Raw genomic sequence first — 22,492 nt, 5'->3', positions numbered from 1 at the left:
ATGATATTGGTAAATAAAATATAAAGAAATTACCTGCTTTTCCTTATACAAACTGTACCCACAGGCTAACCAAACAGTAAATGAAAGGAAAATGCTCTTTTATCAAAAGTATTCAGGAATAAATGAAGCAGAAATGATGATTAGGATATCATCATTTTGCAACTCATAATGAGGCACTGACACCAAGAACTGCTGCAGAGCACAAAAACTACTTTTCGTATATGACACTTGCTCTTGTCAAATAAATCCATCCATCCATCCATCCATCCACCCATCCAAACTGCATCTGATCAACTTTCTAGACCTAACTACAAAGTCATATGAAATAGAGGCAAAAAAGAACACATTACATAACAAAGATGCAATCAGTATAATCTAATGTCTGTAATAATGGAAAACACTACAGGACAAATGACCTAGCTTGTTCAACAAATAAATCTCAAGGAAATAAAAGAGATGGTACCGGAAATCTATTTAAAACAATATCAAAAAAATCTCACAAACCCAATGTCTGAACCTTACTTGGATTCAAATTAAAACATTAAAAAAATTACATTAATGAAACAATTAGAAATTGGAACACTGACAGGAATATTTAGGAATATACATGTGTGTACACAATTATGATATTAGTTTTCTTAAAGGAATCGTTTTTTAGACCAATAATGAAATATTTATCAATAAAATGTCATGCCTAGAATTCGCTTCAAAACAACAAGAAAGGGAGAACTGGCCAGGATATAGGTAAAATGATACTGGCCATGACTTAATTGTTGAAGCTGCGTAATGAACACTATTGTTTGGTTATACTACTTTGACCACTTCTGTATATGTTAGTATTTTCCATGATAAAAAAAAAAATCAGAGCACAAAGAAAATACATCTTTGGACTGACTGTTGGTTGATTACAGACCTTAATTGAAAGGGTTAACAGCTGGTTTATAGCCTTTCCTTTAGCCTCAGGAGCACCTGAGGTTCTGGCAGTTGGCCAAATCATTCTTGAAACTCTTAGCTCAGAATTTATAGGAGTGTACTAATTAAAAAATAAATGACAATCTGGCTGAAGTTACTATGTACTTTACCCAGGACTTGCAGTTCACCACACCAAGACTGTTTTTCCAGTACCAGTAAGATGCTGCTGCACTGGAGAATGGGAATAAGGTATAAAGGTGAAGGCAGGGGGGAGGAGAGAAAAAAAAAAAAGGTGAAGGGACCTGAGGTAAAGGCTTCATCACACAGCCATGTTCCTCAGGGTCATGAACATAACAAAAGTGAGATGCCTGGGACGTATGCAAGCTCTGCCTAGAAATCATGAGATCTCTACTATGTTGTTGCTGTACAAACTATGCTGTTCCTGTCCTGAATCCTTTCTTAAAGGAAAATAAACTTAGTGCTGAGTAAAGTCTATTTTGTATTTTGTCTCATGAGTCCAACTGTTAATCTGAACCCAAGCCCAATGTTGTCGGTTGAGGCACAGAATGGGTATGTAAACATATACAAACTGAAACATCCACTTATATATACTACAAACCTAAGAGATGGGTGGGTGGGTAGGAGGTAATCAAACTTAAACTGAAGGAATAAATTCATAATGAATAACTCTAAATATGAGATCACAAAATAGGCAAGCAAAATAATTCACATAAACACAGTAATGCTTTACTTGATTACCATGATTTACCAGATTAACAAAGCTTTATTTACCAGTTCCAACTTATATTTATTTTGCATTGAGATTCTTTCCCAGGGTAAATACACTGCAGTTTGCTTCTTTAAGAAGCCTAATCTCCCCACCAAATGTATTTTTTTAAATTATTTATTTATTTATTTGACAGAGAGAGAGATAGCGAGAACAGGAACACAAGCAGGGGGAGTGGGAGAGGGAGAAGCAGGCCCCCCGCCGAGCAAGGAGCCCGATGTGGGACTCGATCCCGGGACTCCGGGATCATGACCCAAGCCGAAGGCAGACGCTCAACAACTGAGCCACCCAGGCGCCCTCCCCACCAAATGTATTAAATACATTTCAAATGACCATAATTTAGTTCACATATCACTTTTTAAAAAATATTTTATTTATTTGAGAGCAAGGGAGAGAGTGAGATAGAGACAGAGAGTTAGTTCTAATAGAATATATCCTGAGTCTCAAAATCTGTGTTAAACTAAATTTAAAAATATGATTTACGCACATTGTGAATCTAACTGAAACTTTATCCTTCTCAGATCAACAAATACAGATGACCACACCCTTGCAGTCAAAAATCCATGTGTAATTTTTGACTCCACAAAAACTTAACTGCTAATAGCCTACTGTTGACCAGAAACCTTACCAATAATTATAGTCAAGCAACACATATTTTTGTAGGTTTATATGGATTATATACTGTATTTTATTTTATTTTACCTTTTTAGAGAGAAGGAGAGGCGGAGAGAGAGACGGGGGGGGGGGGGGGGCAGAGGGGTGGAGGGAGGGAGAGAGGGGGGAGAGAGAGAGAGAGCGAGCAACTGTAGCAGGCTCTACGCCAAGCACGGAGTCTTTAGGTATGGGCCTCAATCTCTCAACCCTGAGATCATGACCTGAGCCAAAATCAAGAGTTGGATGCTTACTCAACTGAGCCACCCAGGCGCCCCTATATACTGTATTCTTAAAATAAGTGAGAGAAAAAATATTAAGAAAATCATAAGGATGAAAAATACATTTACAGTACTACACTGTTTTTATATATTTAAAAAAAAATCCATGTATAAGTAGACTCGTGCAGCTCAAACCCGTGTGCAAGGGTCAACTGTATGTTTGAGTAATATATAGATAGTATATAGTACATATAATACTAAAGTAAACAGTTTATAGATAAGTATGTAACATGAAGGCAGGATGTAGAGTATATGGGCAAGTTCCATAGTAAACTTAAAAGATATGCACCTTCCCTCAGAGTTTAGAATCTATTTGGAAAATAAGACCAACAAGTGTGCATTCAATAGCAAACAGCATCAGAAAATATACACTTTAGTAAATTTTCTAGAAACTGACTATAAATTGTATAAGGATTTAAAGTGAGTATGGTTAATAAACACAAAAGTAAAAAAAAATAAAAGAAACACAAAAGTAGAAAGGCTTTCAAGAAGTCAGTTCCACTGTTACACAACATATGTATTCCTATAAATCACTATGCTGTGTATGAAAAATTACACAATAAAAACTACATGGCTTATGGGAAAAATGGGAAAAGGGTGCAAAACCCAAAAACTTCATCAATAACATAAAAAAAAAGTACAGGAAACTAATAAGAATGGCAGCAGAGTTTTACACACATTAAATGGTTAATACATAAATACAACAATAAATGTGGCACTTTACTTTGAAAAAAACCTAGGGTTCACCTGTGGCAATAAATATTAGGGGGCTATAACTTGTGAGTTACTGTAAAGTAGTGGAAGGGTGATCTAAAATCAGATGGAAGGTTTCAGCAGTAGATTGTGCTTAAGTGTGACTTATAACACAAGTAAATAACTGTGATAGTTTAGTTGATGTTTAAGGTGTGTGTAATGTGTAATTTTTGTGTATTCCTGTGAAGCTGTTACCCTGGGTGTAATTTTCTGCATTCACTTTATGTTTCTTCTAAACAAGATCATGTATAAACAAAGGTGAAAAAGGTATTATGTTCAAATTGTTTTCTAATATACCAATTGAATAAAACAAAAGCCTGTTTTCAAAACAAACAGTACAGCAGAACTGACTATACTACATTAAGATTTCATAGGAGTAGGGGGCGCCTGGGTGGCTCAGTTGGTTAAGCAACTGCCTTCAGCTCAGGTCATGATCCTGGAGTCCCGGGATCGAGTTCCGCATCGGGCTCCCTGCTCAGCAGGGAGTCTGCTTCTCCCTCTGACCCTCCCCCCTCTCATGCTCTCTCTATCTCATTCTCTCTCTCAAATAAATAAATAAAATCTTAAAAAAAAAAAAAAAAGAATGTTTAAAAAAAAAAAGATTTCAGAGGAGTAGGAATAGTGGGGATTAATATCTGTACTCACAAAATGCTAATAAGCACTGAACAAACAGTCCCTTTATAGGTGTAATTTAAGAATGAGTAGATGAGGGGCGCCTGGGTGCCTCAGTCGTTAAGCATCTGCCTTCGGCTCAGGTCATCATCCCAGGGTCCTGGGATCGAGCCCCGCATCGGGCTCCCTCCTCAGCGGGAAGCCTGCTTCTCCCTCTCCCCCTCCCCCTGCTAGTGTTCCCTCTCTCGCTGTGTCTCTGTCAAATGAATAAATAAAAGCTTAAAAAAAAAAAAAAAGAATGAGTAGATTATAGTCAAGGAGGTAAAAGACCTGCACTCTGAAACTATAAAACATTGATGAAAGAAATTGAAGATGACACAAATGGAAAGATATTCCATACTCACGGTTTGGAAGAACAGATGTTAAAATGTCCATACTACCAAAACAATCTACAGATTTAATGCAAATCCTATTGAAATACCAAGAACATTTTTCACAGAACTGGAAAAACAATCCTAAAATCTGTATGGAACCACAAAAGATCCTAATAGTCAAAGCAATCTTGAAAAAGGACAAAACTGAAAGTATCACAATCCCCAAATTTCAAGATACACTACAAAGCTGTAGTAATCAAAACAGTATAACCATGAGAGATGATGGACTCTGAAAAACAAACTGAGGGTTCTAGAGGGGAGGGGGGTGGGAAGATGGGTTAGCCTGGTGATGGGTATTGAGGAGGGCACGTTCTGCATGGAGCACTGGGTGTTATGCACAAACAATGAATCATGGAACACTACATCTAAAACTAATGATGTAATGTATGGGGATTAACATAACAATAAAAAATAAAAATAATAAAAAAAAACAGTACGGGGCGCCTGGGTGGCTCAGTTGGTTAAGCGACTGCCTTCGGCTCAGGTCATGATCCTGGAGTCCCGGGATCGGGTCCCGCATCGGGCTCCCTGCTCGGCGGGGGATCTGCTTCTCCCTCTCATGCTCTCTGTCTCTCATCCTCTGTCTCTCAAATAAATAAAAAAACAAACAAACAAAAAAACAAACAAAAAAAAAACAGTACAGTACTGGCCCCCAAAAAGACACAGAGATCAACAGAACAGAATAGACAGTTCAGAAATAAACCCATGATTATATGGTCAATTAACCTATAACAAAGGAGGCAAGAATATACAACAGGTAAAAGACAGTCTCTTCAACAAATGGCATTGGGAAAACTGGACAGCAACACGTAAAAGAATGAAACCAGACCACTTTCTAACACCATACACAAAAATAAACTCAAAATGGATTAAGGATCTAAATATGAGTTCTGAAACCATAAAAATCCTAGAAGAGAGCACAAGCAGTCATTTCTCTGACATTAGCTGCAGCATCTTTTTTCTAGGTATGTCTCCAGAGGCAAGGGAAACAAAAAAACTATTTAGACTACATCAAAATATAAAGGTAATATAAAGCTATTAATATAATAAACTATTCAGACTACATCAAAATATAAAGCTTCTGCACAGCAAAGGAAACAATCAACAAAACTAAAAGACAACTAACTGAATGGGAGAAGGTATTTGCAAATGACATATCCGATAAAGGGTTAGTTTCCAAAACATATGAAGAACTTATACAACTCAACACCAAAAACCCAAATAATCCAATTAAAATTGGGCAGAAGACATGAATAGACATTTCTCCAAAGAAGACATCCAGATGGCCAAGACAAATGAAAAGCTGCTCAACACCACTCATCATCAGGGAAATGCAAATTAAAACCACAATGAAGTATCACTTCGGACCTGTCACAATGACTAAAATCAAAAACACAAGAAACGAGTGTTGATGAGCATGTGGAGAAAAAAGAACTCTCATGTACTGTTGGTGAGAATGCAAACAGTTGCAGCCACTCTGGAAAACAGTACGGCGGTTCCTCAAAAAATTAAAAATAGCATTATCACATGATCCAGTAACTCCACTACTGGGTATTTACTGACAAAATACAAAACACTAATTTGAAAAGATATATACACCCCTGTTTATTGCAGCATTATTTAAAATAGTGAAATTATGGAAGCAGCCTAAGTGTCCACTGATAGATAAATGGACAAAAATGTGGCATATATACAATGGAGTATTACTCAGCCATAAAAAACAACGAAATCTTGTCATTTGCAACAACACAGATGGATCTATAGGATATAATACTAAGTAAATAAGTCAGTCAGTGAAAGACAAATACCATGTAATTTCACTCTTGTGGAATTTAAGAAACAAAACAAACGAACTCTCTTTTAGAGAACTGATGGTTATCAGAATTGGGGGGGGCGGTGGAGGGGGTGAAATAGGTGAAAAGGATTAAGAGTACACTTATCATGATGAGCACTGAGTAATGTATAGAATTGTTGAAGCATTATACTGTACATCTAAAACTAAGAGAATGTTGTATGTTAATTACACTGGATTAAATTAAATTAAATTACACTGGCAATTAAAATCAATCAAATGGCTAAAGGAATTTCTCTAAAGAGAAAGGAAATAATAGAAAGTGGCTTGGAATTTCAGAAAGAAAAAACAAGAATGGGTAAAAGATATGGGATAAAGGAACAATCAGTTCATATAACTATAAATGATTCTTAAATTAAAAGATGCTAGGGGCGCCTGGGTGCCTCAGTCGGTTAAGTGTCCCAACTCTTGGTTTTGGCTCATGTCATGATCCCAGGGTCGTGAGATGGAGCTTGGAGTCCGCTTGAAGATTCTCTCCCTCTGCCCCTTCCCCCATTTTCATGCTAAAAATAAATAAATCTTAAAAAAAATAAGATGCTAGTATCAAACACCTTAGAGAAATGCCAATTAAAATCAGCTGAAAAAAAAATCCCACCTATTATTAGGCTGACAAAGATTAAAGAGTTTGACAATACATGGCTTTGCAAAGTATATAAGGGTAATTAATTTTGTGTTCAATGGCAGTGTCTATCAAAATTACAAATGCATGACCCCTATAATCTATTAATTCCATTTTTAGGAATTTATCCCCTGTAATCTATTAATTCCATTTTAGGAATTTGACCAAAATTCACATACATTTAGAATGATATACAAAATGTGGGAATGAAAACTGATGGGCAGAGACAGGAAGGAGACTTCACTGACTATCCTTTTTGGCCTCTAAATATTAAAGCAAATGAATATATTAAATTTAAAAAAATTGTAGAGGGGCACCTGGGTGGCTCAGTCGTTAAGCATCTGCCTTTGGCTCAGGTCATGATCCCAGGGTCCTGGGATAGAGCCCCACGTCGGGCTCCCTGCTCAGCAGGGTGTCTACTTCTCCCTCTCCCACTCCCCCTGCTTGTGTTCCCTCTCTCGCTGTGTCTCTTTGTGTCAAATAAATAAATAAAATCTTTACCAAAAAAAAAAGAAAAACTGTAGATACTGGGGTGCCTGGGTGGCTCAGTTGGTTAAGCAGCTTCCTTCAGCTCAGGTCATGATCCTGGGGTCCTGGGATGGAGCCCCAAGTCAGGGTCCCTGCTTAGTGGGGAGTCTACTTCTCCCTCTCCCTCCACCCCTCTCCCCACACTCATGCTCTCTCTCGCTCACTCTCTCAAATAAAATCTTAAAAAAATAATAAAAAGTTAAAAATTGTAGATATTTTAAAACTTCCAAGTATGATAATAATGGTTTCCATCCCGCAAAAAATCCTCCTATACTTGCCTAACCACTTACACACAATCTGTTCCAAAGTATCTGTTAGAAACATGTAGGTATCCTTAAGGTCAAATTAAACATTACTAAAAGCAAAACGACAAGGCAAATTAAAATTCATAATGGATGAAAAGGAATTACGAGGAGTAACACTTTCAACTTTGGGGCCATTTCTGGATAATTTTTTTAGATTATGTAGTTTGCTTATCATCAGGTCAAAGAATTTCCCAAACCTATTCATAGACCTTTTTGAGGGCTGGGATAGGATGTAGTGTAATCTATTAATTAGGTATTGACTTTACTAGTATGATATTAAAGTTAAAAAAAAAAAAAAAGCTCCAGAACATTTTGCTTGTAAAAATCTCAGGTGAAAAAAATGCTGCCTTATTCATTTTTATTTGAGATCTACAGATTTTACACCAATGAATTTCATGTGAAACCTTTATATTAAAGGAAATTTCTAGGGCACCATCAAGTAAGATTAAAGAACAGAACAGAAATAAAGAACAGAACTACTCCTAAAACAGGTCTCCCTTAGATATTTTCATTTCATATTACTGGTCTTATCTTCTAATCAGTTTCTAAGTTTAACATCTCACTATTTTCCATTAGAAGTGCCATCACCACTGCTCCTAATTCCAGATTAAGGGCAATGAATGGGATCCTGTTGCTATACAAATGAGTCTCTGGTGTTCTTTACCGTCTCCTGAGTACAAGATTCACTAGCTGCTTTCCTTGCTCTGTTCTTTGCATATTGCCAGGCAATGTTTCCTACCCACATAATATGCAAAATTTCTGCTCATATAACTATCTATTTATTGTCCTGTTGCCACAACTCAGCACTTTGTTTCTGTAATATAGCAATGGCCCTGTTTCTTGTTGCATGGTCAAAGTACACCTCTAGCAAACTCTGAAAAGACCATGACCTGAGGTCATGCCAACTCCTGAAAAACCAGTTGAGTATCTTGACCAAGGTAGTGGTTTCACTCTCTGGTGGTCTGTGTTCTATCCTCCACTCTGCCCCATGACAGCCTCTACAGAAATGCAGTTTTCATTAGCCTCCAGTGTTCCATTTCTGCATCTTTTGGAAGGTTCTTCTGCTTGACTATGAACCTTCTCAGGCACATTCAAGTGGCTACAAAAAGCAGAATTTCCAATCTTGCAACAGCAAAGGGAGAAAGGCCCAAGAAGATTGCCCAGACTCACCAAGACCATATACAGGTGGGCCCAGACAGTCAGAATTCTTCAGAAGTCTTTTTGTTTTCTTTCAGGAAGTTAGAAAAAGAAAAGAAAGATTCTGTATTTATTTCTTTTTAAACTGGGGTGTAAATCTCTCAAACAAGGTTTTAAATATAATGATGATGAACACCACCGTGTTACACAAAACTTTTTGACCGTTTCCAATTTGAAACGGTAAGGAGGCCATAAAACATAAACTCGATGTGAGACCCAGCTCTGCCTAGAAAAAAGATTATATAGATGCATTACAAAATCCATTCTGACGAATGTTCTGAATGGTAAATAAAGGTCATAGGTTCTGAACTGTGTGACCTTGAATATAAAGATCTTTTCATATTTCCACAGTACGGTCCAGAACAGAATAGGCATGGAAGTTATCACTCAAAACAAATCTGACCTTTTCAGGAACTCCTGGGCAGACACTAATAAAGGGCCAAATGTCCCTCCCCCACCAAACTGCTGAAACTGGTAAGGGCAAGGTATGCTTCCTTAGCACAGTAAGATGCTACATCAATTTTCAGCACAACTTCTTGTCATAATGGCATAGGCAAAATTAGCATTTATCTCTGTTAAGTGAAAATATGTTATAAAGACATAAATAGGGGTGCCTGGGCGGCTCAGTCGGTTACGCGGCTGCCTTCGGTTCAGGTCATAATCCCATGGTCCTGGGATCGAGTCCTGAGTCAGGCTCCTTCCTCAGCAGGGAGCCTGCTTCTCCCTCTCACTCTGCCTGCTGCTCTGCCTACTTGTGCTATCTTTGTCAAGTAAATAAATAAAATCTTTTAAAAAATAAAGACATAAATAATAAAATATAGTGACATTCATTCACTTTCTCATTCTTTCAGCAAATATTCAAACACTGACATTTTATTACCAAAAGAATCTTTACACCAAATTTACTAGAGAATCTATGATAACTGCTTATGGTTTAAAAGGTGTATCTTTTTATTACCGCTATTTCTTTCCAAATATATAAACCACAGTATCCTTAACTTTTATAAGCAGAGAACAGATTCTAACACACAAGACCTTATAGACCACAAAATATAAGAAAAAAACCCCTAATTTTTAGTAGAGAATAAAAGATAGATTTCCTAGACGATATGGGAAGAAATAACGCCTTAAACGAAAATGTTCCAATTGTACTAACAACACTTTGAGGAACTAAGCAACGGAACCAAGGTCTAAAACTTGCAGACATTAACACAGATTGCATTTTAATTTTTCATTTTTTAAAAAATAAAAGTTATTCAGTAACACCTCATTCTTTACTGGATCCTCACAAACACAACACATACATTATACCTGTTGCTTGTACATATAGACAGAGAGCCAGGCTCATGAACACCAAGAAGTTATATAAACACTCCCATTATGAGCTGCAGCATATTCCTGCAATGGTTTACAAGGTATATGTTTGATATGACAGAGAAGAAAATGAAATCATCGGAATCAAAGGAGAATAAAGAAACAGAAAATTAAAAATAAGCCTTCTCTATGAACATCCTGGGTCTTTTAAAATTAAAACAAAACAGGGCGCCTGGGTGGCTCAGTTGGTTAAGCGACTGTCTTCGGCTCAGGTCATGATCCTGGAGACCCGGGATCGAGCCCTGCATCGGGCTCCCTGCTCGGCAGGGAGCCTGCTTCTCCCTCTGACCCTCCCCCTTCTCATGCTCTCTCTCTCTCTTAAATAAATAAAATCTTAAAAAAAAAAAAATTAAATTAAATTAAAACAAAACAAATATATATATTTTTTTTAAGATTTTGTATTTATTTATTTGACAGAGAGAGACAGCAGGAGAGGGAACACAAGCAGGGGAAGCTGGAGAGGGAGAAACAGGCTTCCTGCCGAGCAGGGAGCCCGACGTGGGGCTTAATCCCAGGACCCTGGGATCATGACCTGAGCCAAAGGCAGACGCTTAACAACTGAGCCACCCAGGCGCTCCACAAATGTGTATATTTCTAAATGACACAAAGAAATCAGTATGCCTAAAACTTGAGAACAGAATGTTCTACTTATGGCAATTCTGAAAGGAATGTTAAAGACTTTAATGAGTCAGCAATACATAATAGAAAAAAGTCTAGATCTGGAGCCATCAAGCTTGGGTTTGAAGCTTAGCCCCCTGATGTGGTAAATAACTTAATCTCCTTGACTATTTTCATCTGTAAAATGGGGGAAATACTACAGGGTTATTGTGAGGATCAGAAAAGATTATAGATGACTCTCATATATGTTAAACATGAAAAACTAAGTATTGGTATTATTATTCCCTAGACAAGTTAGAATGGGAAAAACAGAGTCTATTTATTATTTTATTGTTTTCTCCACAGGTAATCTCACCCTATACTTTCAGAATAACAGACCCAATATCTAATAAATGGTAGCAGTTACATATTTCACTTATATAAACACTTAAAATATTCACTTAAAACAAAGTTCTTACCATTCAGATAATATATCAAACTACTGGTCATGTTAACTTCAAAACTTTTGGTCTAAGAAGTTTCTCAAATATGCCAGATGCTTCTGAATCTCAGGAGTGCACGAAAGGAAAATAATTTATTCCCAGTTTCATAGTCTATGTTATTCTCTTCAATTGTCATCTTCCCCCTCGCTGCGTCTTTCTCTAGAAGAGTATTTATTTACCATGCTATTTAGACAACTACCATTAAAACAAAACAAAACAAAACAAAAGTGGAAGGATAAATTATAGCAAATAACAAGAAAATTAAGTGATTCCATGGTAAATGAACAAAGTATGAAGATAAAACACTTTTAGAAAACACAAATGCCTCATATTTATATTCACATTAATATAAATTTCAAGCCAACTATTTAGAATGTCTCTGCTTGTTCTGTATACATAAGCATTATCAGAAATATGCACTTGTTCTTACCTTTAGATTTGGGAATTAGCTCTCCACAACTGAGTATCCGCACCTCAGCAAATGGTTTGCTAGCTGCATCTGTTTTCTGGTTTTCTATCTCTCTCACAACTTCTTGACCAGATATCACTTGCCCAAAAACAACATGATGCCTAAAGAGTCAATTATAAGATGATCAAATAACAGCTTTTAATTTTAACATTAATTTAAAATGGTCATAAAATAAATTAAAATAATCTTTACCCATCTAAATGAGGAGTTGGCTTCGTTGTTCTTTGGAAGTCATCAGATGGAATAAAAACAAAGTAAGAGAAAAACAAAGTTAGCAGCTCTAAAAAGGAAAAGAAAATAACTGCATTGGAAATAAAGTTGCAAAGAAATCACATGCTATTTTAACATAATAGAATCTTACTACATTAACCTTAAGTAGACAGAAATAATGCAAGATGCTTTTTACATATTTCAAAAACTTATTCTGATCATAAAACTAATACCTACTCATTCTTGAAATTTTACATGTAATTAAAGTTGACATTTTGGTGTCATTTCTATCCATCTATGTTTCTTGCATGTGACTGGGTTCTTACTGAATATTCATAGGTGTATAAAGTTCTATGGTTGTATAATATTCTATTGTATGGACAGACCATAATTTATCAAAAGATTCTATCAGTTCATAGGTTTAACAATAGTGTTTTTCAATCTTAACATTTTAAACAGTTAAAGCATAGGTCAATCCCCTATCCATGGTTTTGCTTTCCACTGTTTCAGTCACCCACAGTCAATTGCAGTCAATCGCAGTCCAGAAGCAGATAATCCTCCATCTCACACACTGTCAGTTCAATAGGAGCCTAATACTACGTCACAATGCCTGTTAGTCACCTCACTTCATTTTTTTTAAAGATTTTACTTCTTTGCAGTGCCTGGGTGGCTCAGTTAAGTGTCTGCCTTCAGCTCAGGTCATGATCCCAGGGTCCTGGGATCGAGCCCCGCATCAGGCTCCCTGCTCAGTGGGAATCCTGCTTCTCCCTCACCCCCTGCTTGTGTTCCCTCTCTCGCTGTCTCTCTCAAATAAATAAATAAAATCTTAAAAAAAATTTTTTTAAATTTATTTATCTGACAGAGCACAAGCAGGGGGAGAGGCAGGCCGGGGGAGACGCAGGCCACGGGAGAGGGAGAAGCAGGTTACCCGCTGAGCAGGGAGCCTGATGTGGAGCTCGATCCCAGGACCCCAGGATCATGACCTGAGCTGAAGGCAGACACTTAACCGACTGAGCCACCCAGGCACCCCTCACTTCTTTTCATCAGGTAGGCATTTTATCATCTCACTTCATCACAAGAAGGATGAGTACAGTAAGATATTTTCAGAGACCACATTCATGTAACCTTTGTTACAGTGTATTATTATAATTGTTTTATTTTATTACTATTGCTATTAATCTCTTACCATCCCTAATTTATAAATTAAACTTTTATCTGTAGTTTTAGGCATTCATTAGGGGATCTTGAAACGTACTCCCTGTGGATAATATTCAGATGGCCCTCATACATGTTCTGTTGGACCAGAAAAGAAATGGTCCTTATTGTTTATAAAATTTTCAGTTAGCTGCCAAGATTCAAAACTTTGGATACTTTAAGATAAAAATCCAGATTTCAGACCTTTACTGGAAAGCTGGAAGGTGTGGCCCCTGGCATGTGGCAATAATGGGTCAGGCTGATTATCCCTGTCTTTTTAATACAGGGATTAATAGTGTAGATTCTTATCCCAGCAGGCTTTATTTGCTTATGTTACTTGCCTAAGACCTAAAGACTTTTGAGCTTTTTACCCCTGATAAACAAGGAAACTTCACAATGAAGAAAGAGATCTGGGTTAAAACTTGGGACAAAACTCAGGACGCCTGGGTGGCTCAGCTGGTTAAGCATCTGCCTTTGGCTCAGGTCATGATCCCAGGGTCCTGCTTCTCCCTCTGCTGTTCCCCCTGCTTGTGCTGTCAAATAAAGAAATAAAATCTTAAAACAAACAAACAAGCAAAAAACTTTGGACCAAACTCAAAGTAAGCGAACGTCCAACAAATGAAGTAATTTTTTAAAATCCTTTTTCCACTCCACACCAATCTTAAACCCCTATAGTTAAGAAAACTGGTATCTGAGTAGCTATGAAGACACACTGCTGTAACAGACTGAAGATGGGCACTATATATAATTTGTTATTTTAAAGAATCTAATCAAAAAAGGCATTAGAAATTTGGAAGAAGGAACACAATTTAAGCTAACCTTTGGTTAAAGCCCACACAATACTAATGAAAAAAGTTCAAACATGTACATGTATTTTTACAAGATCATCTTGCTTTTAAAACTAACCTATTATTGTTTTCTGTCTCTAACAGCTATGCTCACCTGAACTCGCTTAAACCATCTAGAGATGTAAAACCCTACGTGTATACGATACATGTATTTGTATTACAGATTACATTCAATGTATATATATAACTTGCATCCAGATTTAGTCAGTCTTTGTCTCAGATACTGTATTTGCCAAGTTCACTTGCTCACTAGAATTTACCTGAAACCCCTAAACCAATACTCCTCTGTTTTCATGGTCATTCTCAGATTGGTAAGAAAAAGAAAAAAAATGTACTGATGAGTAGAAAAACTAGAACTCTTGGGGGCTCCTGGGTGGCTCAGTCGGTTAAGCAGCTGCCTTCGGCTCAGGTCATGATCCTGGGGTCCTGGGATCGAGCCCCACGTCCAGCTCCCTGCTCAGCAGAGAGCCTGCTTCTCCCTCTCCCTCTGCCTACCACTCTGCCTGCTTGTGCTATCTGTTGAATAAATAAAATCTTTAAAAACAAAACAAAACAAAACAAAACCCCTAGAACTCTTGTATAGTGCTGGTAGGAATGTAAAATGATTCAACCACTGTGGAAAACAGTTTAGTGGCTCCTCAGAGAACTAAATATAGAATTACCATATGATCCAGCAATTCCATTTTTATGTATATACCTAAAATTGAGAAGGGACTCAAACAAATATGGGTATGCCAAAGTTTACTGCAGCACTATTCATCATAGCCAAAAGGTGGAAACAACCCAAATGTCCACTAAACTAAATGTAGTATGTACATTATATATAATGGAGTATATTCAGCCATAAAAAGGAACAAAGTTCTGATACATGCAACACGGCTGAACCTTGAAAACAGGCTAAATAAAATAAGCTCGAAACAGAAGGACAAATATTGTATGATTCTGCTTGTATATCTAGAACAGGCAAGTTCATAAAGACAGAAAATAGAGGTTACCAGGGGCTAAGGGTAAAAAGAAATGGGTTAGTTTCTGGGACAATGAAATAGTTTTGGATACAATGGTAACAGCTCCATAGTATTGTGAATATAATCAATACCATTAAATTATACACTTAAAAATGGTTAAAATGGCAAATTTTATATCACATACGTTGCCACAATAAAAAATAATTTAAGATTAAAAACTGAAGTTTTCTCCTTTAAAAACAATAAAACAGAAATTAAAGAAGGGCAACCTACAAATTAAGAGATAAGGAAAAATCAACATATAGAGGGAAGATTCTGAAAATATACATGAGGGCGCCTGGGTGGCTCAGTTGGTTAAGCGACTGCCTTCGGCTCAGGTCATGACCCTGGAGTCCCGGGATCGGGTCCCGCATCGGGCTCCCTGCTCGGCAGGGAGTCTGCTTCTCCCTCTGACCCTCCCCCCTCTCATGCTCTCTCTATCTCATTCTCTCTCTCAAATAAATAAATAAAATCTTTAAAAATATATATATATACATGAAGGATTACATAAACTTAACAGAGAGGTTTTGGTTAGCACAGGAAGGCTTTTCCTTAAAAAAAGGAAAACAAACGATAACACTTAAGTGTTGTTGAGAATCTGGTGATACTGGCACTTTACATACTGCTGATATCTGAGTACAGTAGCAATATACATGGAAAGGCTTAAAAATGTGTAAACAGGGGCACCTGGGGGGGCTCAGTCCGTTAAACGTCTGCCTTCAGCTTGGGTCATGATCCTAGCATTCTGGGATCGAGCCCCCGTCACGTTCCCTGCTCAGCGGGGGAAGGGGGGGGATCGGCTTCTCCCTCTCCTTCGGGCCCCTCCTCTTTGCTTGTGTTCTCTCTCAAATAAATAAAATCTTCAAAAAAACAATGTGTAAACATTTCACTAAGTAAACTCTTAGCAGCTTATGTAAAATAATTAAAAATGCATCAAACAGGTACAACAATGTTCACTGAAGCAGTGTGAAAACCAAAAAGCAAGTCAAATGTTTAAAAATTAAATAAAGCAAAATACATTCAAACAATGGATTCACATATAGCTATTAAAATGTTAATTAATACTTCGTGATGTGCAGAGATTTATACTGTATCCAAAAGTTGATCAAACAGTATATGCAACATTTATTTATTTAAGATTTTTATTTGTCGGGCGCCTGGGTGGCTCAGTCGTTAAGCGTCTGCCTTCGGCTCGGGTCATGATCCCAGGGTCCTGGGATCGAGTCCCACATCGGGCTCCCTGCTCGGCAAGAAGCCTGCTTCTCCCTCTCCCACTCCCCCTGCTTGTGTTCCTGCTCTCTCTATCTCTCTCTCTGTCAAATAAATAAATAAAAATCTTTAAAAAAAAATTTTTTTTATTTGTCAGAGAGAAAGAGCACAGCACGGGGAGCAGCAGGCTCCCCGCTGAGCAAGGAGCCCGATGCAGAACTTGATCCCAGAACCCTGGGATCATGACCTAAGCCGAAGGCAGACGCTTAACCAACTGAGTCATCCAGACATCCCTATATGCAACATTTAGCTTACATTTTTATTGCCGAGAAAGATACCCTGGGGATGGGAATGTTTTTCTTCTTTTTATCTGTGTTCTTTTTCTACAACCAACATGATATAAATTGTTTTCATTTAAATAATCAGAAAAATCCCCACATAGGCAACTGGTTGAATGAACTAGAGTATATTCACGCATTATGCAGCTGCAAAAACAAATGAAAAGGATCTCTATGAACTGATATGGAGCGATTTCCAGGATATACTGCTAAGTGAAAAGAGCAAAACATTGTATATAGTATATGCTATCTACCATGTAAGAAAGGAAAATAAGAAAAAATATATTATCTGTGCTTATTTTTATAAAAAAGAAATACAGGAAGGGGTGCCTGTGTGGCTCAGTTGGTTAAAGGTTTGCCTGCAGCTCAGATTATGATATCCAGGTCCTGGGATGGAGCCCTTCATTGGGCTCCCCACTCAGCAGGGAGTCTGCTTCTCTCTCATTCTCTTTCCCCACTTCTGCCCCTCCCCACCACTCATTCTCTCTCAAATAAATAAATAAAATCTTAAAAAAAAATACAGGAAGATAAACCAGAATCTAATGAGGCTGGTTACTAAAATGGATGGGTGGAAATGGGATGAAAAAATGGGGAATGTCAATGGAGGTGAAGAGTTAGGTGGGAGTGATACTTTCAGAGGCATTCTTTTTGAATCACACAATGTTTTATAAACAAACACAAAGCCAAAAACTCAAAAAACAAATCAAAATAAGGTGAGAGAACAAAATATAATCATAAACAAATGAACCTAACATATTTTGAGTCACAAAACCACACAAAATTCACACCAAAATGTACTAACCCAAGTCACTTTTATTTTTATTTATTTTTTTTTAGATTTTATTTTATCCACTTGAAAGAGAGACATAGCTAGAGAGGGAACACAAGCAGGGGTAGTGGGAGAGGGAGAAGCAGGCTTCCCGCCGAGCAGGGAGCCCAACGCGAAGCTCGATCCCAGGACACTGGGACCATGACCTAAGCTGAAGGCAGACGCTTAATGACTGAGCCACCCAGTTGCCCAAGTCACTTTTAAACAGTTATTTTAACTACATATCCTCAATCTAAAACCAAAAATAACTATAAACAGTAACTCTAGTTAGTAGGTTACTTTTCATAGCAGTATAGAACGGTGATTTTTTATTCTAGGATTCAGCAAATAGGTAGAAATTTTGAAGATAATGGGAGCCAAGTTTCTCATTGTTAAAGAAGGGAGTTACAAATATGGAACAGTAAAACACTAGAATAATCTATATGGTGCTTACTGATTAAGTTCCTCTTGAGGGGAGAGTTTAAGGCTAATGAAGAGGAGACCAAATCTGTATCCATAGGACATGATAAAAAATATGCATTGTTTTAAATTTTTTTTATTTTTTTATTTTTATTTATTTATTTTTTTAAAGATTTTATTTATTTATTTGAGACAGAGAGAATGAGAGAGAGAGCACATGAGAGGGCAGAGGGTCAGAGGGAGAAGCAGACTCCCTGCTGAGCAGGGAGCCCGATGTGGGACGCGATCCCGGGACTCCAGGATCATGACCTGATCCAAAGGCAGTCGCTTAACCAACTGAGCCACCCAGGCGCCCTAATTTTTTTTTTTTTAAGATTTTATTTATTTATTTGACAGAGAAAGACACAGCGACAGAGGGAACACAAGCAGGGGGTGTGGGGGAGGGAGAAGCAGGGCTCCCGCCGAGCAGGGAGCCCGATGCAAGGCTCGATCTCAGGACCCCGAGACCACCACCCGAGCTGAAGGCAGACGCCCAACGACTGAGCCACCCAGGCACCCCAAAAATATGCATTGTTGACAAGAGCCTGGTCAAAATTTTTTGGGGGTCAGAATTGGAAAGGATTAACAGTACTGACTTTGGGGCTATAAACAAATGTTAGGGAGTACATAAATTCACAAATATAGAGTCTCTTAATAATGAGGATCAATTGTATTTTACTCTTTGTAATCAAGTAATTTATAAGGAGATACTCTGTAAATATCCTGTTTATTATTAAATTTACCCTCTAAATAGATAATTCTTTCCTCAATCAATCATTACTGAGATGAATGCAAAATGGTGACTTTTCTATCATTCCTTTTACATTACTAGCTGACATTCTACTAAGGAACAAGCTTTTCCTTCTCCCTTGTTATTTATTCATTTATTACTCATACCTATATGGGCTCCTGGGTTTCTATTTTATTTGATAGTCTGACACTATCATTATTTATTTTGATGCTCAAATTGTTCTAATTTGGCCAGTGGGAACCTCACCCCTTCAGGCTGGCTCCTGTGCCCTTTTGACAAGTCTTCATCATTTTGAAACTTTAGCAATACAGTTCAATTTTCTTTCAACAATTTTGCTCTCTTCAACAATTCATTGTTCTCCTTCCTTCAAAAAATTTCCCCTTTATGGATCCCCCTATTAGTGATCAGTGAGAAATGACACACCAAAAAAGGCATATTTTAAATAATCACGGCATACATACTTACATGAAGAATTGTGAACCATTTGTATCCTTCCCTCTGTTGGCCATAGACAAGAGAAATTCTTTGTTGTGTTTAACAGCAAAACTCTCATCTATAGAAAAGCAAAGTTTTCAGTTACATTACAGGTATAACCTCCAAAAAAGTTTCATTTTCACTCTTCATCTCTTTTGTTCATATGCGCTCTTTAGCACCAGACAAAATTTAGATAAAAGGTAAAAAGAAATCAAATATTAACCAACTCCCTCTCCCATCTTTTTAGATTAAAATATTTCTAATTTTCAATCCCTTGCTATAAATCCAAATACTATTAACAACCCCCTTTCTTTCCATTTGCATTTGTCTTTTATATATTTTTTTAAAAAACAACACAACTTTCTTTGATTATTCAAGGAAAAAATAAAATGTTCCTTAAAAAGCAAGAGAAAGAAACCAGATAGGATTTTTACATTTCATCTGTTTCATTTCTGAGCACAAAAAGGCACGTATCCTATTTTAAACACAGAGAGGCACTCATTAACTTAATCTCTGCCATAGCATCATTTATTGTAGAGTATCTTGCTTTCCAATCTTGGATTAGAATATGAGAACGCAAGTGGAATGTGAAACAAAATTTCACTTAATCCCTAATGTGAAAGATGGGAAATATAAAATTATTTCCACATTCACATGTTTATAGTCTTTCAAATGATCTTCACATCAATAAAAAATTCCCAAGAGAAAACTTAAAGTTGAGAAAAACATTATAGCCAAAGTTTAATATATTAAAGAGATTTTTTTTTTAAAGTGCATAGAAAATGGACCCACTAAGTACATGTGGATATTGTTACTATGAAACACTGCTAAATCTCTTAATAAAAATTAAGATTAAGCTATGGAAGTTCCCATTCTAGCACTATAATTCCAAGAGTTTATTACAGATCATTGAAACCCTTCAGATAACATGATGTATTAATGTCCTAAACACACAAAAAATCCTACCTCTATAAGAAAAATTACATAAAATTTTTCACAAGAAAATTAACTTTCAGATTCACTGAATGTAGTTGGATATTAGTATACTGTTTAACAATCCTATTGATTCAATAGAGATAAATAAGATAATATAGAAAACATTAAAAATACAAAGTATATGTAAATATCTTTACCTTCAAAAAATCCTCCATAAATAGATTCCCCTCCTCGTCCATTTCCTAAGAAAGAAAAACACGAGACTCAAACTCTCGACAGTAATCTGTTCCAAGTTACGCCCTAAATAAAATACTTATTACAAAGTAGATGCTCAAATGACTTTGAATCAAAAATACTCAAAGGTTCACAGCATATCATAAAAGATACTAATTTAAACTCAATATTGACAAGATCCCAAATTACTTTCTTTCCCCTTCGATACAACAGCAAAAATGTGACAAAGCCTATTAAGGTATGTGAGAAAAAAGAACATTCAGATTCTAATGATTATGTAGATCTTTGAATAAAAATTAGATTTTTTTCAAATCATCTTTAAAAATAGTTTGTTTTTACAATTTAAAAGTATAGGTAAAAACTAGGGGCGCCTGCAGTTAAGCATCTGCCTTAGGTTCAGGTCATGATCCCAGCGTCCTGGGATCAAGTCTCACACTGGACTTGCTCAGCGGGGAGCCTGCTTCTCCCTCTGCCTGCCGCTCCCCCTGCTTGTGCTCTCCCCCTGCTTGTGCGCCCCCCCCCCACAAATAAATAAAAATCTTAAAAAAAAAAAACAGAAAATAAATAAAAGTATAGGAAAACCTACATTGTAGTTAAGGATTACTAGTTTTGACAAGACGAAACACATATACGGATAGATTACTAAGAGATGAATGGTGTTTTTTATCCAGAATCAAATTTCTGAAATTACTTCATGTATCCAAAGAAAAATTATTTCCTATGTGCTTCCTTCTTTTTGTCTATTTGAGTATTTCTAGATACTTGTCTAACTTTAGATCTAGGATACTTAACAAAGCATACATGATTTTCTTACCTTCACTGAAGTCACCACCTTGAACCATAAAATCTTTGACAACTCTGTGAAAAAGACAACTCTTATAATGTAATGGCTTCTGAGTTGATTTCCCTGTCCCCTTTTCACCTACAGAGAAAAAAATTAGTAGGCCATTTAGTAGAAAGAAAATCAAGGAAGCAGTATTAAAGCAAAATTAATGATGAAAACTATTCTCTGTAAAATACACCTCTTTTAAACTATGTAGATGTGTTTAATCTATAAAACTTGCAATTTTTTTTTTTTAAATTCACTTAAAAACCACCCATGTTTTTCTGGAGAGTGTAGAAATTTAGAAATCAATCTCAGATAAAAGCCCATTACAAGGAGTATTTCTAAAAATTACTTTCATGGGGTGACTGGGTGGCTCACTCAGCTAAGTATCCGACTCTTGGTTTTGGCTCAGGTCAGGATCTCAGGGTCATGGGACTGACCCCCCCATTGGGCTCTGCTGCTTAAGAGTCTCTCTCTCTCTCTCTCCCTCTGCCCCCCCATCCCCGCTCACGCTCTAAATAAATAAATAAATATTACTTTCACATCTTGGTCAATGGTACATAATCTGAAGAAAATTAAAATATGTTAAATAAAAAATTAAAACCATAGTCAAATGGGACTACTATTAGGCCAACTAAAAATGTCAACAAACCTGTACAAAGACAACGAAAGTTCTCGCATGTTTTGGGGCACACATCAGAAAATAATTCAAAGACAACTCTTCCAGCTGAAAAAGAAGGAAGCTCATTTATAGTTTACTAATTTAAAATATTAAATATTCATTTATAAATGTTATATGGGAACATTAATTTTCTTACCAGGTTGATTATTAATGGCAATGTCAAAAAAACATCGAGGACGCTGAACCTTTATTCCCATGGCTCCAATACTTCAATCTATGAACAAAATACAGTTTTAGGCAAACAGACCAAAACAGCAAAAATTTCTTATAAATCTGTAGGAGAAAAAATTCCTGGAACACAAACTAGAAATGTAGTTTGAACTTACTTTGATATTTACTTCCATGACATAAATAACATGGATTTTTTTTTTAGAGATTAAATTGCATTTTGTGAAACAGAAAAGACACAAAAGAAAAACCTTAGCCATAATATAATAAAAATTCTATTTTAGGGCTCCTGGGTGGCTCAGTTGGTTGAGCAACTGCCTTCGGCTCAGGTCACGATCCCGGAGTCCTGGGATCGAGTCCCACATCGGGCTCCCTGCTCAGTGGGGAGCCTGCTTCTCCCTCTGACCCTCTCCCCTCTCATGCTCTCTCTCTCTCATTCTCTCTCTCAAATAAATAAAATCTTTAAAAAAAAATATT

At 36.8% G+C, this 22,492-nt stretch overlaps 1 protein-coding gene across 5 annotated transcripts in view; it reads right to left on the bottom strand.

The window, feature by feature from the left end:
- Nucleotides 1–22,492, bottom strand: part of PPIG (peptidylprolyl isomerase G) — a 50,263-nt gene that overhangs the window by 10,326 nt on the left and 17,445 nt on the right. For all 5 annotated transcript variants that reach the window (XM_045870289.2, XM_045870293.3, XM_045870291.3 and 2 more), the window contains 7 exons: nucleotides 21,984–22,061; nucleotides 21,818–21,892; nucleotides 21,154–21,261; nucleotides 20,303–20,347; nucleotides 19,161–19,248; nucleotides 12,067–12,096; nucleotides 11,836–11,975 (listed from right to left, as the gene is read on the bottom strand). In XM_045870289.2, coding sequence (XP_045726245.1) covers nucleotides 11,836–11,975; nucleotides 12,067–12,096; nucleotides 19,161–19,248; nucleotides 20,303–20,347; nucleotides 21,154–21,261; nucleotides 21,818–21,892; nucleotides 21,984–22,044 — 547 coding nt within the window. In that variant the 5' untranslated portion in view covers nucleotides 22,045–22,061. The remainder of the gene's footprint in view (nucleotides 1–11,835; nucleotides 11,976–12,066; nucleotides 12,097–19,160; nucleotides 19,249–20,302; nucleotides 20,348–21,153; nucleotides 21,262–21,817; nucleotides 21,893–21,983; nucleotides 22,062–22,492) is intronic.

The sequence above is a fragment of the Mirounga angustirostris genome, unplaced genomic scaffold, assembly GCF_029215605.1.
Source record: "Mirounga angustirostris isolate CCGP_5_RB_7025 unplaced genomic scaffold, mMirAng1.0.hap1 SCAF_3, whole genome shotgun sequence".
Taxonomy (NCBI): domain Eukaryota; kingdom Metazoa; phylum Chordata; class Mammalia; order Carnivora; family Phocidae; genus Mirounga; species Mirounga angustirostris.
The sequence above is the reverse complement of the archived record's forward strand: the minus strand, read 5'-3'. Positions and strand labels throughout refer to the sequence as shown.